The 15,245-nt window shown below is 35.2% G+C and overlaps 1 protein-coding gene across 1 annotated transcript; it reads right to left on the bottom strand.

The window, feature by feature from the left end:
- Positions 1 to 721: 721 nt before the first annotated feature.
- Positions 722 to 14,680, bottom strand: LOC137407092 (E3 ubiquitin-protein ligase XIAP-like). The gene is made up of 6 exons (XM_068093696.1): positions 14,647 to 14,680; positions 13,059 to 13,175; positions 12,155 to 12,376; positions 7,711 to 7,910; positions 2,757 to 2,879; positions 722 to 1,090 (listed from the first exon to the last, which is right to left on the bottom strand). The coding sequence occupies exons 1-6, from the start codon at positions 14,678 to 14,680 to the stop codon at positions 722 to 724; spliced, it is 1,065 nt and encodes a 354-aa protein (XP_067949797.1).
- Between the last annotated feature and the right edge of the window lie 565 nt (positions 14,681 to 15,245).

The following is a 15,245-nucleotide window of genomic DNA, read 5'->3' as shown; positions in this document are numbered from 1 at the left end:
CCTGCATAGCGGGCACTGTAACATGGCTGGAGCACAGAAGCAGTATGTTTATTGTAAATGTTAGAGTTTATCCAGGCGCACCTCAAAAAAGCCACGAACATTTTGCCTGCATAGAGGGCATTGTAACATGGCTGAGGCACAGGATGGGCAGCAGACTGAAACAAAACAGATAAATATTATCCTTTGATTAAAATAAACATAATGTTTATCATTATGTTTTATTTCAACTTTGTTGCTACCATTTTCTCAACACTTAGAAATAAAGTAAGAGTTATCATATCTCTGGTGCACACAACTCTTAAGTGTAAACATTACCACGCAGCAAGATTAACATTTTAACAATTTTTACGTCATGGTATGTCAGCCTTTTTACAAAAACAAAGTAACCATCCTGTTGCTCCCAATATGTAAATAGACAGAATTATTCAAATGTGAATATATATGATGAGAAAACAATATAAGAACAAATTAAACTGCCACCTGGAAGTGCGATCTGACTGCTTCATGACGATCAGAGGGTAACATGCACCAACACACAAATAATTGCACCAAATAAAATTGAATGTGGTTATGAACCCTTACCTGTATGACCACATGGTAAGAATGCTATGCCAACTGGAGCATCCACACAGATTTTGCACAAAAGTTGTGATTTCAAGACCCTTGCCAAATCTGCAATGTTAAAAAGACATAAGAAATAAAATTGACAACTCAAGTTTAATCATAGCATAAAATTATCTCTGTAATCCTTACCCATTGTGCTAGCCTGAGGAGTTTTAGGTTCATTACCGGACTGTTCTGGACCACTGAGTGCCTCAGCTTCAGCAGACTCCATTGGCTCATCATCTGGCAATGGTGACATGGCATGCGATGTGCTTGGTTCCTCAGTGGTTGATGGTGGTGGCTGGACTGTTGACTGAGTGGCAGCCTCCTCTTGATCTCCAGGTCCCTGAGGTGGAGTTACAACTTCTGGTGGTGCAGGCTCACTGGCTATAGCTCTCTGCACTGCCTCGAGTTGCCTTGCATCTTCTCTACGCTTCTGCATGGCTCGTACGATAGATGCCCGATCCATGAAATCAGGTTCGCCATACTTTAAGAATACTAAGTATGATGAGGCAAACATATGAGCCTTTTGATCAAAGGCTACGCAGACTGCGGCCCTTAATATTAAACTAAACAGAGCTAAGACTAATATAATTTTAACCTTGTCTTGCAAGTCATTCCATGGTAGTTCAGTAACAGATATCATTCAATACTGCCCAAGGTGATGCAACTCCCTAATGCAGACAGCAAGCAGAAGCCAATCTATTTAGGAGGTACTGATTTCTCCAGGAAAGACCTAATACATGTTTGTTGTGAGCACTGATCACATTTTACTGGTCGATATACATGTAGTTGTGGCAAAATGAAACCAAAATGATTTGAAAAAATTATGGACTTTCTTCATGTACAGAAATGAATATGCAACTTATACACTTGCAAACCAATCTCTGATCATGATTGCCTCAGCATAAGGTTTTCTCACAAATGATAAAATTTGGAGAAAATATTTGGCCTGGCACTGGAAGTAGTTTCCAACATATGACAGTAGAAGCTACTCAGAGCATTGCAGTTTGGTAAGTGAAAGTTAAAACAAAAAAATTAATAGACATATATAATAAGTTTGTTTGATCTTGACCTAGTTGAAGTTAGAGTAAGTTACACCAGATATCTCGATCACCACCTCCACAACGCCGAACATATATTTTTAGTCGTGTACCTTTTAGGGTAAAGTAACCAAAAACCTTTTTTGATTGATTGTTGCTTTAGCATTTTCGTTTTTTTCCCCAGGTAATCTGTTTTTAGTAATATTATAATAATAGTAATTTATTAATAATTAATATAGTATAATAGTAATTTATTTTAATAATTCGTTTGATTAACTGCAGTATTTTGTACAGAATTACAATATGGTTCTGCGCTGTTGAACGAATTACAATGTAACCTGATAGGAATAACTGCTTCAACATACAATGGTTCTAATATATCAAACGTATCTCATAACAAACTAACTTCACACAGAAGGGCTTGGCTGCGAACTTGAAACTCCCAAAATAATATAGCATATTAGGGAATATTAGAAATTGAATGTATCTCTTGTCAAATGCGTTTAGGTAGATTTATCCTAGACAATTGCTAAATGCAACCTTTACTCTCAAATCTCTACAAAAAGACAGTGCATGAAATTGGCATGTGAATCACTTAGTTACACCAGCGACTTGTTCTCTATGGAGGATATGTTTACTTTTGACATTTTCAATGAAATTAACTATGACACAGCAAATAATAGCCACACATTAATTGGTTTCATAGCTACGCATATCGTTTTCATCGGAAATTTAGTTATTAAATAGCCAACATTGGAGGAACCATGCAGAAACAGCAATAAAATAGAAATGTGCCTTCACTCTGTGTCGAGCACGAATTGTTATTGATCAATCAGCTAGGACAAACAGCTTGAAAGGAGCAAAAACAGATTAGTAGTGTAACCAGAGTTAACGTGTAACGTATGTGCAACCAGAGTTACACACAACTTACTATTCGCACATGACCCTAAACTAAAAAATCCCTTTCATAGCAAAAATCACATTAGGTTAAAGCTTGAAAGAGTCAGGACATGTTTAGAATTGCTTCTCTAGAAAAGACCGGTCAAATGAGAAATGGGCTAATCAATACGGTTTAATTAAAGTTCATCATACAAATCTGACATTTTGTACCTTAATGTTCCGAATGAGTGCACTTCGCACTTCCTCTTGTGGGTAGTCTGGAGAGATCATTTGAAGGACATTTTGAGTAGCTGTATTGTCCATCCTCGGAAGGAGCATCCTTGTAGTAACAACCTGAAAAGAAGAGTTTAAAATGGACCATTCAAGGTATTTTACCTCTAGTACATCTACTATTAGGTACATCTACTATTGAATGTGTGTGATAGCAATGAGAGAATACCAATGTGTCATTCGGTAATCAATGAACCACTAGTGAACACTCCAATAATTATTCTGATAAAATATTCCAATATAGATTTGTTTATAGGATGGTTTCATTCCAGTAAACATAATTGCAAATGATATTTTACAATAAATGAAATTATTAATAAGACAATAGCTTACTCACATCTAGTTCTAATAAATATCACAATATCAACTGTTTTTTTGACTATTTTCTCATTTTATAACCATACTAGGTGAATGCCCGGCGTTTCCAGGATATTTAAAAAGTCTTGCAAATAAAAATAAATTTGTACAGCAAACTTATTTTTATTTAACATAAACAACAGTTACCATTCTCCCTTTAAAACTTCATATCATGAGAAATGTGTTTTGTGCAGTTTAAATAAATTAGGAGAAAAAAATAAAACAACTGTAAAAGTGTTTAACTGTAAATGTGTTACTGTAGTTACCTACAATAACTTTAGTGCCTTTAGTGGTCTGCAAGAAAATGCAACATTACAGTGTACAACATGTATGTGCAGTAGCAGCAGCACGTACTGTGGGGAGATCTTATCTTCAAGACAGATGTATAACATGAATGTTGAATTTAACATAAATGAATTTAGTTTACTAAACAAATACTTAAAGCTAAGTTTTAGTATGTATTTTACAGAAATAAACTTCAACTTTGTCATGGGCTACAATTTTATCGCTAATCTGTTTTCGAATTCGTTTTTACTATAACTTTTAATGAATAACCCTGAACTGAGATAGCGAGCATCACATTTCTCTTTAAGGCGTTGTGGGATGGATGTTGGCGAGTAGCATATTGGCATTTTGTTATTTCGTTGTAGTTTTTGATTTTGAGGATCCCACTCTTTTGATGCCAAATAACTGTAATGTGAATTTTGTCACAAGTCACCCTTTAAATAATACAAGATACACTTTAAAATGCTCTAATTTGGCTTTTAATTCTCAAAATTTTCTTTGGGGAGGGCCCTCGAACCCCCCTTCTTTGGGAGGGCGCTTCTGCTCCCCTCCCAGATCCTCCCCGCACGGCCGAATCGGTCTTCGGCAACGACTAACTGACAGTCCCTGACTACTTTTTCTTTGGACAATACAGCCCTGCCTAGGACTATTTGTCAATTGCGCTGCTTTCGCGAGATCACGCAATGCTTGAAAATAATTAGTCTCAGTCGCGACCCTTAACATCACAATGCTTGGAACCTGAGTTATTTATCATAGACATAATCTGTACATGGAGAACTAATGACACCGATTTCTTTGTCTTCCTCATTGGTTCTCTGGAATTGTCCTACCTTTGCATGACACTACCGCCATTATCGTAGTTGATAAATATAAGTGGTAACCACTAAAATAGGCGGTAAGAGTATATAACACCACATATGAAAATTGTGATGTCACAATTTTTGAGTCTATACCATTGAACATTTTTGCAGTAGAGCTCTGGAGAAATCCTATAAACACCAAACAATGTGCCTCACTATGTCAAACAATGGCTCATTCGAAAGCCAAGACTCTAATGAATTAAAATATATGATAAAGAAATAATGTAATTTATGTGCTTTAAGAAAGTTTCTCAAAGAAATTGATGCAACTAGTGAAGATTTGCTAACATAAAAGAACACTAGAAATTCCACTGTCATACAGCTCACGACCAAAATGATATTGGAAAAAAGAAAGGGTACTCCTGGTTGAGAAATGCAATATTAGCAGTCAAATGGCACTGCAGTGCAATAGGATAACTGCAATGGTAGCTGTAATGTACTGGGTGGGGGTGTTATTATGTACAACAAACAGCAATAATGAAAGAAAAATATTATATGTTTATATCTCTCCCCTGCAAAAGGAGAAATGCGATATTAGAAGTAAACTGTGCTGATATTATTAGAATAACCAATATTATTAATATAGTAATACAGTAATAGTAGAAAAACCAATGCACAATTTTGTTTACATTTCAAACCGTCATAGCTGACAATATCAAGAAGTTGTGATATTTATATAGATTTTTAGAAAATCTGTTTAAAAAAATATTTAGAAAAAATAATAACAGTAGCGTATTGTCCATCATCGATGTTGTTAGTGTGACTATAATACTTCAATAGCCATCCAAACTTACAATTAAATATTGTAATAATCTCATAACAATCGTTAGAGAAAAATATCATAGTCATTTCCTTTACTTTCACTGCTTTGGACATCAGTTAGAATTCCAAAGTACTCAAAAGTGTCCAAAATTTCAGTTACTTTGAAATCGGCAAAAAAGAAATGATTGTATTTCAGTACTTCTACGTTAATAACAGAAACCTTCGGCAATTCGACAACGATATAGACAGGTGAAATGTGCACGTTATTTTTTAGTGAAATACACACGACTTAATGGTTCTATTCTCTACCGCTCGGCGTTTCGCTTGCTGGTCTTAATTTTGATAAAAATAAGGCTTGGCAAGTTTTAATAACGATTTTCGGCCAGATTAATCTGTCTATTTGTGTATAATCCGATCGGATGGGTAATTTTTAAGATATTGTCGACAATTTACAAAGACTTGGTAACATATTTAAATAGGCTTATTTGTGTTTTGTATCATTATTATACCTGAATGAATCCATTGAAAAATGGTTAAATTTGTTGATGAGATTTCGGTACAAGGGTTTGCGACGTTTTTGATGAATAATTTTCGAGAATTGTGTGCACATGCATTTATCATAAAACTTTAAAACGTTCGCTCCGCTCTTGTTTGGTCGTGAGATTAGATTGCTAAGGGAAATGTTCTGTCAAGGTTGTGGAGTAATCGTCAGAAGCTAACTTCATTTTTTAGTACATGCACAAGCCTGATTGCAAGACAGTTTCAAGAGATGATGAGCTCTTCTAAAGATATGAGTGGCCTCGCCTTCCTTGTTGACATTTTTGGCCATTTGAATGATCTGAACCTCAAACTTCAAGGGAAGACCAAGACTATCATTGATACACTACCAGGTGTTTAAGCCTTCTCCCATAAGTTGGAGTTGTTTCTATAGTGGACGTGTAAAGTGATATGCTTCACTTGTCCTATCACTTGTCCTGAAAACTGTAAAGTGATATGCTTCACTTTCCTACTCTAAAAACATTTTTAGATGAGGATGGAAAATTGGCCTCTTGCACAGCTGATTACACTCACTTTATAAAAAAAGCTTCAACAAAAGTTTAACAATCGATTTAGTCAGTTTCACTCTTTGAAACACATTATACAACTTATAAAAGCATCTCAGAAGGCAAAGCCTAATGGAAAGTGGGCTACTCAGTTGCCATTGAAAAGTGTTAATGTCTCATCTCTGCAACTGGCGTTGTGTAACCTAAAAGGTACAGATATAAATGAAATTGAGGAGGGCTTCTACTTGAAAGCTTCAACAAAGGCTGAATATCCACAGCTTGCTCAACTAGGAAGATGGTGGCACACCGTGTTTGCTGCTACATATATATATGTGAATCAGCATTTTCATACATGAATAATATCAAGAACAAGTTGAGATCCACTTTGACTTGAGATCACTTGTGTCAGCTCCTATGAATAGCATGCTGCAGTAGAGAGCCAGTTTACCAAGAGATAATGAGCAGCCGTAAACAATTCTATAAATCTCACTAAAGTTAAAGTTATACAAAGCTCTTTAGGCTCACTTCAACATTATTCAATGCTATTGTAATATTAAGTATTATTAAGTATATTAAGTATTCTAATAAATAAATTTAATTACAATACAACTACTAAGCTTGTATTATCAGTATAAAATGTTATACTGTAATACACATGTTATGTGGCTCCCAAAAATCTTGCAACTTTGAAATTTGGCTCTTTGAGAAAAAACTTTGCCCGCCCTTGCTATACGGTATATGATAGCATTTGATGAATACCCCTTGTCTAGCTCAGTGGTAGAGCCCGTGGATAATAAATTTGCGGTTGCAATCTTCGTGAGTTCAAATATTTCAGACTGCGGAATTTTAAATCCAAGACTTTAATAGCTTTATCTGGACATAAACAGACACATACCAAAGGATAGATGACAAACTTTGAGAAATATATACTCTACAGGATGAAAAAATTCGATGAATTTAATACTTCGTGAGTTCGCGTACAGTAAAATCCGTGAATTATTAATTTTATTCTTAAGACAAGAGAGAACAACTACTACCTCAAAAAAAAATCTAGCCGCTAGGCAGAGCTAGTAAATGTAGCTGAGTTCCAAACTTTTTTTAAATCATTGGCAGGGCTTTGAGTTAAGCCCATTGTCAATGCATTACGCTTCTTTACAAAATCTTTCAAGTTTGTCACAAGTTATTCGGAATTCGGCGCAGCATCATCATCAAAATAACCTCTCCTGCAGTTCTTTACGTTGAAAAGCTCATAACCTACCACAAATTGTTGGTTCACCAAATGCCTCCAAATTGATGAACATTCATGAAAACCTCTGAATGCAGCCGAAAATTTATAGCTTAGCATGATCGACATAAATTTCTCAGCTAAATAGAAACCTAAACAGCTAAATAGAAACCTGCTTTATCTACGGAACATGTCAGACATGTCTGTCACAAACACACTGCTTTATCTACTGAACATGTCAGACATGTCTGTCACAAACACACTGCTTATCTACTGAACATGTTAGAAATGTTTGTCACAAATACACTATCATATGCCAAATGTGTGGCTCAGAGGTTTGAACAACAGAGTGAATTACTCACATGGATGACTGGCTCCTTCTCTGGCTCCACGTATCGACCATGCTCCTGTATTGTTGCTGCTACCCAATCCGCTCCTTTCTCTTGTATAACCAACTGACATTCTGGTGACTGCCTAGCGTGTCTCCTCCAAACATTGTCTGTTGGTGCCCAGTCAGACATCTCAACACCACAAGAGAAGCAGCAGACCACATCCCCTCGTCCTGAATAAATTGATATATAGTGAAAAGTAGCAAGGAATGACTAAGATAACATTAATAGGATCTCTTGGGGTTCATTCGTACCATATAAGGATGCCATGGCGTTCCTAGGTAAGACATTCAAGTACTTAAATTCATTTACTGCCAAGTTTGCATGAGTGTAAGGAAATATGCTCCGCTCAGCAACTAGTGCATGAGTGTCTGGATGCAAAGGTGACAACTTCACAATCGATGCTATCGAACAAGTGCCATCAGCAGCGCCAGTTGAAAATAGTTGTAATCTTTCAGGGAATATTGCAATGATTACAACTCATACCAATGTAGAAAAACTATTCGGCCTGATATCTAGTGCTGATCAATACAGAAATATTTAGACTTCTTGAGAATGATCACAAATGTTGGTGTATAATAAATGCATTATCTACTTTTAATATATCAACTGTTAACAGTGGTATGGTGGAAAATGTAATAATGTCCATTAAAACCAACAAGGCTTCAAGACGAAATAATATCTCTGGTATAATTTTACAAGCAGCTAGCCAGTCGTTAGTGATCCCTTTTACTAAGTTAATTAACAATAGCATTACTCAAGGTATGTTTCCTAAACAGATGAAAATTACTAGAATTAAGCCTGTCTTTTAAAAAGATGATCGTGTTCTATGTTCAAATTATCGACCTATATCTATTTTACCTATTTTTAGCAAAATATTAGAGAGGCTAGTAAATGATCAAATAATAAACTATCTTGAACTAAATAACTTATTGAATAACTATCTATTTGGTTTTAGAACAAAACGTGGGACTTCTGGCGCTTTGTCAGCTTTTACAAATAGAACTTTTGAGGCTTTTAATAAAGGAAACAGTGTTGTAAGAATTTTTATTGATTTTAGCAAAGCATTTGACACTATTAACCATGATATACTTTTACGAAAACTAACTAAATTAAATTTCAGTAGTCAAAGTATTAATTGGGTTAAAAGCTATTTACACAACAGATTTCAATGAACAAAAATTAATGGTTTTCTTTCTACTGAAAAGCGCGTAACCTTTGGGGTTTCACAAGGTTCAATTTTGGGCCCAACATATTTTTGATTTATATAAACGATCTTTGCAAATCATTACAATGCTTACAACCTATTCTTTATGCAGATGACACCACTCTTTTTCTAGAATCAAATAACCTTAACAGCATGTTACCTCAGATAAATGCAGATTTGGAAATCTTCCGATGCTGGTGCATCAGTAACCAACTCACAATTAATATTGATAAAACTAATTATATGCTTATGAAAAATCCGCAGAACAAATTTAATTTAAAAATTCACTCTCTGCATATAGGAAATAACATATTGTACCAGACTGATCATGTTAAATTTCTAGATTTTTGGCTTGATAATAATCTGAATTGGTCTACTCATATGTCTAACATACTAAAGGACCTTCGTCCAGGGGTTGGACTTTTCTGCAGGTTACCAAAGTGAATTCTAAATTTATTTACTGCCTCGAATCTTGGGGCAACTCACCTGACACATTTTAAAATAAAATTAAAGTCTTTCAGAAAAAGCTAGTGCGAATTATATGTCATAAAACCTTTGACTATCCATCAAAAGAATTGTTTACTCAAACTAATATTTTACCAATAGATAAGTTGTATACGTTAAAGCTGCTGCTAATGGGTCATACTGTATTTCATTCATCTGGGAATAGAGGACCACCGCTCTTTTATAGCACTCGTCACTCTCTTCTAAATCTTCATATTCCCTTATTTACATCTAGTGCTGGGCAAAAGCTATTCAATATCAAACAACCTTTTATTGGAATTACCTACCTGACAGCTTGAAGAGAATTGTAAAAAAATTTGACATTAAAAAACAAGTAAAATGCTATCTCCTGTCTCTCTGACTGGGTGGGCTGAGGCCTGCCTTTGTACTGCTGCTGTTGGCTATTTTTGGGGCTTGCGTGACATTAGCTGGGCTACAGTGCACCTATGGCTCCATCATCATTATTTCGTGCTCAGGTTGAGTGAATTTTGCTATGCTTTTTTCATTTTTTCACTAATTTGTATTGAACCTGATTTATTTACTAATATGCAGTTTATTTTTCTGTATTGTTTCTGTTGATGAAAATACACACACGCACACACACACACGCGCGCACGCACACGCACACACACCCAAACTTTTAACACCACATTTCAACACCACAAGAGAAGCAGCAAACCACATCCCCTCGACCTGAATAAATTAAAAATGGTGACAAGTAGCGATGAACGAATAGGATAGCATTAATAGAGTCTCTTGGTTTTATTCGTACCATGTAAGGATACCATTAAACTCCGAGGTATGTCACACTTGAAATCATTTACTATCAAATTTCGTTCAGTAACTAGAGTCTACAAGTGCCTGGAAACAAAGGTGACAACTCCACAATCAACGCTATCATACAAATGCCATAGACAGCGGCTACTTAACTATTTAAAGTTGGCAAGCCATTCCCATGAGCATTTTGACAATACGCAGTTCATTTGTTTGTTGCTTGGCAACCACTCACAGTAGCTAAATAAGTTTTTTCGTTGTGTTCTCCACAAAATTCCCTACTATATAAACCCTATTTTATCATGTAAAATCTCTAAGTTTCTATATCTGCTGCAATCAATCAAAAGCGATTTAGCAAAGTTTTTGGTCAACCGACCTAACTTGTAAGTTACCCTTACCATACTATCAATTTTTACAGGCGCTTTTGGTTTGAGGTTTTTCAGTACGTATTAGGTCTAGAAACAAATTATTTGAAAATGCTCACAAACAGTCAAAGTCAACACCTTCTTTTTGAACAAACTCACAAAGCACTTCCCCACTCCAAGCTTAAAAAAGACAAAAGAGCATCCCACAAGTTCTACAATCCTACTCAAAACTCCTCGCGGTGCTTGATAAGAACATGTTCTCTGTAGTGCAAAGTAATAAAGCTACTATGATGACAAAGTTTCATTGCTTACTATTATGTACATAGCTAACATGGCAAGTCACAAAACATGTGTAACCTTATTTTTTTGTTAATATAAAAATTATTCTCCCGCATTTTAGAGACAATTCAAAGATTATTTCTCAAAAGTATTTTTTCCCATTATTACAGAATGGAAAAATTTAGGAAAGCTAGCTATTGTATATATCATTAAAAGGAGACTTCGTGCTGATAATATTTGCAATTTTCAGTTTACAGAAATACCAACCACTTCTCAAGTTATAACATGTTGTATAAGTCCATGTCTACATTTGAAAGTTTTTATGAAATTTAATTCCGATTATAAAGAGTTAATAAATGGGTGTAATCTATCAATGAGTATTGATAATGAGTATTGACAATGTTACTAATCAGAGCAAAGTAGAAAACTATTCACCTTGACCCCTGGTACTGATCAATATAGAAATGTTTAGACTCTTTGAAGATGACGACAAATGTTGGTGTATTATATAATGCTTCCTCAACTTAGCCAAACTTTTAAACAGGAGTCATTCACCTTAAACCATGATATCCACAAATCTAACCATATCACAAAGTTAGTGTTACTAATTAGTTAGTACTAACCACATGTAAAAGACTGACATGTAGATGAGAGGTGGCACCAAGTTGATGTACATAAACTGAGTCTATGTAGAACACTTCTCCATCCTAGGATCAGCATGTGTAAGTATTTGATGATATAGATTATAAAAAATACCGTGAAACGTCTACATGTACATACAATTATCCTATGAATAAGTTAGAATTCCTTTAAATCTGAATAGTTCCACAGCCTAAAGCAGTACACATTGACTTATTAATAAATACTGCAGAGGGATACAAGTAACAATAAATAACACAAGTGTATAAGGGGCGTGAAAATATTCATTACAGGAGGAATAATTAGAGAAGTTTTCTACTGTCAAAAAACAAGTGAACTCAAGTGTAGCCTTGATGATGCAAAAGATAGAACAATGTCTAGATAGTTATAGAGACGTAGTGTCACCTACTCAAACTCAGACTAGTCTAAAGGGCACATACTTTCAACTAATTTAGCTGATCTATTTTTATCCTTTATATTCCATCATTTGTTTATGTTATATTTTTAGTTTTAATTCTCTAAATTAAATTGCTGCAAGAACAGACTAGCAATTCTAAACAATTTACACATACAACCTAGTGAAAAGCACATCATATGAAAGAGTGAGCATGGTGAATGATTAATCATTGAGGATCCTACGACCAAGTACCTGGGTAGAAAAGTTGGTGCTCAATCATCTCAGAAGCCAGCTTGCTATTACCAGAAGGCCACGTGAGGAACGTATCTTTACGTCTCGAATCAACAGCAAACTCAGGGTGTTTCGTAGACTCGGTGATAATGCCCATCTCTGTCTCAGTTGATGGTAAAGGAAGTGCATCATCATTGAAAATATCAGCAAGTACATCAGGTATATTTCTCACAGTTTTCACGCCTGCATGAGACAATATTCTGTGCAAATGTAACGATATCTAAAATGTTTTGCCACTCTTCCAGAAACTGTAATGCGATATAACATATCAAGTATTCACAGTCCCTTAATGTTGGTGCACACTGAATGTCATTTAAGAGCAAATTGACATAAGGTTGGTGTGAACACTAGTGCACTAGATCTACAATAAATATGGGAATGTTTGGTTAGATCAACTTTCCTGCCTCTTTGATTAATATAAACTATCACAGCATAAGACAGCATTTTTGCTGGTGGAATTATATAAAATTTGTTTACTTGCAACGAATTCCAACATTTTTAACACTGAAATGTATATAGGTGACTTTTCCTTTAATTTACATCATGCTTGAACTCAATAGAACAGAGTGCTAGAACAAAGGTGCACGGCTGTTATGTGGGTACAAGCGTCATCAATACAACACGAACCTATGTTATGATTTGAAATAAAAATTAGTAATTCCAAAAATGAAGTTATTGTGAAAACAGAAACTCACCATTTTTCAAGTATAAATCAGTCCAAGGAATAGATAACAAGAAAACTCTGTACGAATGCATTTAAATATCTGAGAAAAAAATGGCACTGTATTGGTTAAATGTAGTGATAGACACGTGATGAAACTAATGAAAACACCATAAGACAAACTATGAGGCTTTGACAACCCACCTTGCATAAACTGACAGTGCATTGATTTCTTACGATGAACCAAATCAGGTACCATGCTGTTAGTCCAGTCACTGATTTTCAGTTTGCAGTAGAAACACTCCACTGTATCATCGGTACCTACAAGATGAGAAAACGCTCTAATGTGTGCTTACAGGTACTAAATTTTGAATTTGAATCAATTACTACATAAATACGATTAGGAATAAATGGGAATAGAGTTGCGCTTCCTACTTGCTTCAAAGAAGATGGCTCAACTAAGTGATCAAAATTAACTCAGAACATAACATGGGTGGCAGGCATGTAAAAAAGACTCGTAATCATATAACCAGAGATAGTAGAGTGAGTGATACAAATACATGATATGACTTACTTCAACTTACACTACATATTATGCACATTAACTCGACTGCTAGACTGTACTTTTTAATTTTGCTAATTTATTTTCTTTCACTCACAAATTTGTGACGTTTCGAGGGATTTCAAATGTCATGATGGAAATTACGTTATATAGAGAGACAAGAACCGGTGTTGCACGTCAAACAATTCGAAGATGGAGGTATTTGAAATTAGAGGCCTTACTGTATTTCGAATTTTAAAATCAAGCAGTTTCATTTGATGAAAAGCGCTGCCATCCGCAGCACTTTCTACAGATCTCTATTGTTTCTATGAAAGCAATAGAGACACCATAGTTAGAGTGTGTACTCCGAAGCACCTCATACTCACTGAGATATGCATCATAATCACATTAGTTGTTTGACCTGGGAAAAATCACTTAGATAAACAATAAAACTGTTGGAGTCTGATATCTTTATGATAAAAGTTACTTTCCAAGTGTAAACAGCGCCATATATCAGCAAGTTGTGGATAACATTGTGTATGGTTATCAAAGAGTTTTTAATATATTATAAGTTACACTTGGTTCAATCAACTCCTATTGCATTTCCTATTGATTATATGAACTGATCTCTCTCTGTATAAATTGCAGTAGCTGGAGCCGTTTTTATACAAGAAGATGAGACAATTCATGAACCCTCAACGAAGATTACACAATATCACATACATACTCAGGGTGATCAGTTTATCAGACGCTGATGAATCATCATATAAATTAATTGAAATGATGGCTGCATAATTATTCACAGTGGTTAGGGAGAGTCTACTAATTCTAGTTCTCTAATAAGTTATTATTAGATGACACTAATGGCAGCTAGCAATTAGCCTGTATTTTCCAATGCAATTTGGAAATATCCTATGCCACTTGGAAATATCCAATGAGACTTGGAAACATTTAATACAAATTGGAAATACCTAATCGCAATGATTGATTAGTGACATTATTATCTGGTCTGGTATGTTCACTTGTATCAAGTGCATTATGAAGAAAGCATATGTAGTAATGTGATTAGAATCCTAACTGATTCATCTGCAAGTCTAGTCACATCTTGGCTAAACTGAAGAGACTTTTTACCACAACTGAAGATGAAAAAGGGTAAAAGGAAAAAGGTACTATCAGCCACACTGGTAAGTGTGAATATTAATGTCATTTGATTAATATCAGCTTAATTGACATTACTTGACTAGTAACTACCTATCCTTTGCACTCTCGAGCGCTTAACACTCATAACTACACATAACAATTACTAAGTATGAGTAGATGTGACACATTAAGCACATCTGGTGAGTCAGTCACTAGTCTTTGACTTGCTGAATGTAAGGACTTGCCATGAATATATATAAACCCTGAGGCTGCCAGTTCTCTTGGTGATACAATTGTTGATTTGGGCCAAGCATTGAATGTCTTTCTTCTGTGTGTTTCATAATTGAATGTAGCGAGAATTTGCTCAATATTAAGAGGAGGCTTCCTGATGACTTCTATAGACTGCTTGGATAGGATTGACCTGGTAAGTAACGATTATCTTCATGTCAAATTCACTCATGTATATACAGCAGAGCTTGTATTTATGAAACTCTACATACAAACTTTTCAAGTTACGAAATATTTTCTGTTAGGCATTGTTTCGTATTTTCTTTCACCGCTAAAGGCGCACTAACCAGAGATTTCGGTTAATGCACCCTAGCGGTGAAAGAAATAGCCACAGAATAGCCTCACCCTTATATAAGCCGCATGGCTCAAATCATCGGAAAAAAGTAGCGGCTAATAGTCCGAAAAGTACGGTACTTCAATTT

This window comes from Watersipora subatra, chromosome 10, assembly GCF_963576615.1.
Source record: "Watersipora subatra chromosome 10, tzWatSuba1.1, whole genome shotgun sequence".
NCBI lineage: Eukaryota > Metazoa > Bryozoa > Gymnolaemata > Cheilostomatida > Watersiporidae > Watersipora > Watersipora subatra.
Note: the sequence above shows the minus strand (reverse complement) of the source record. Positions and strands in the feature narration are given on the sequence as shown.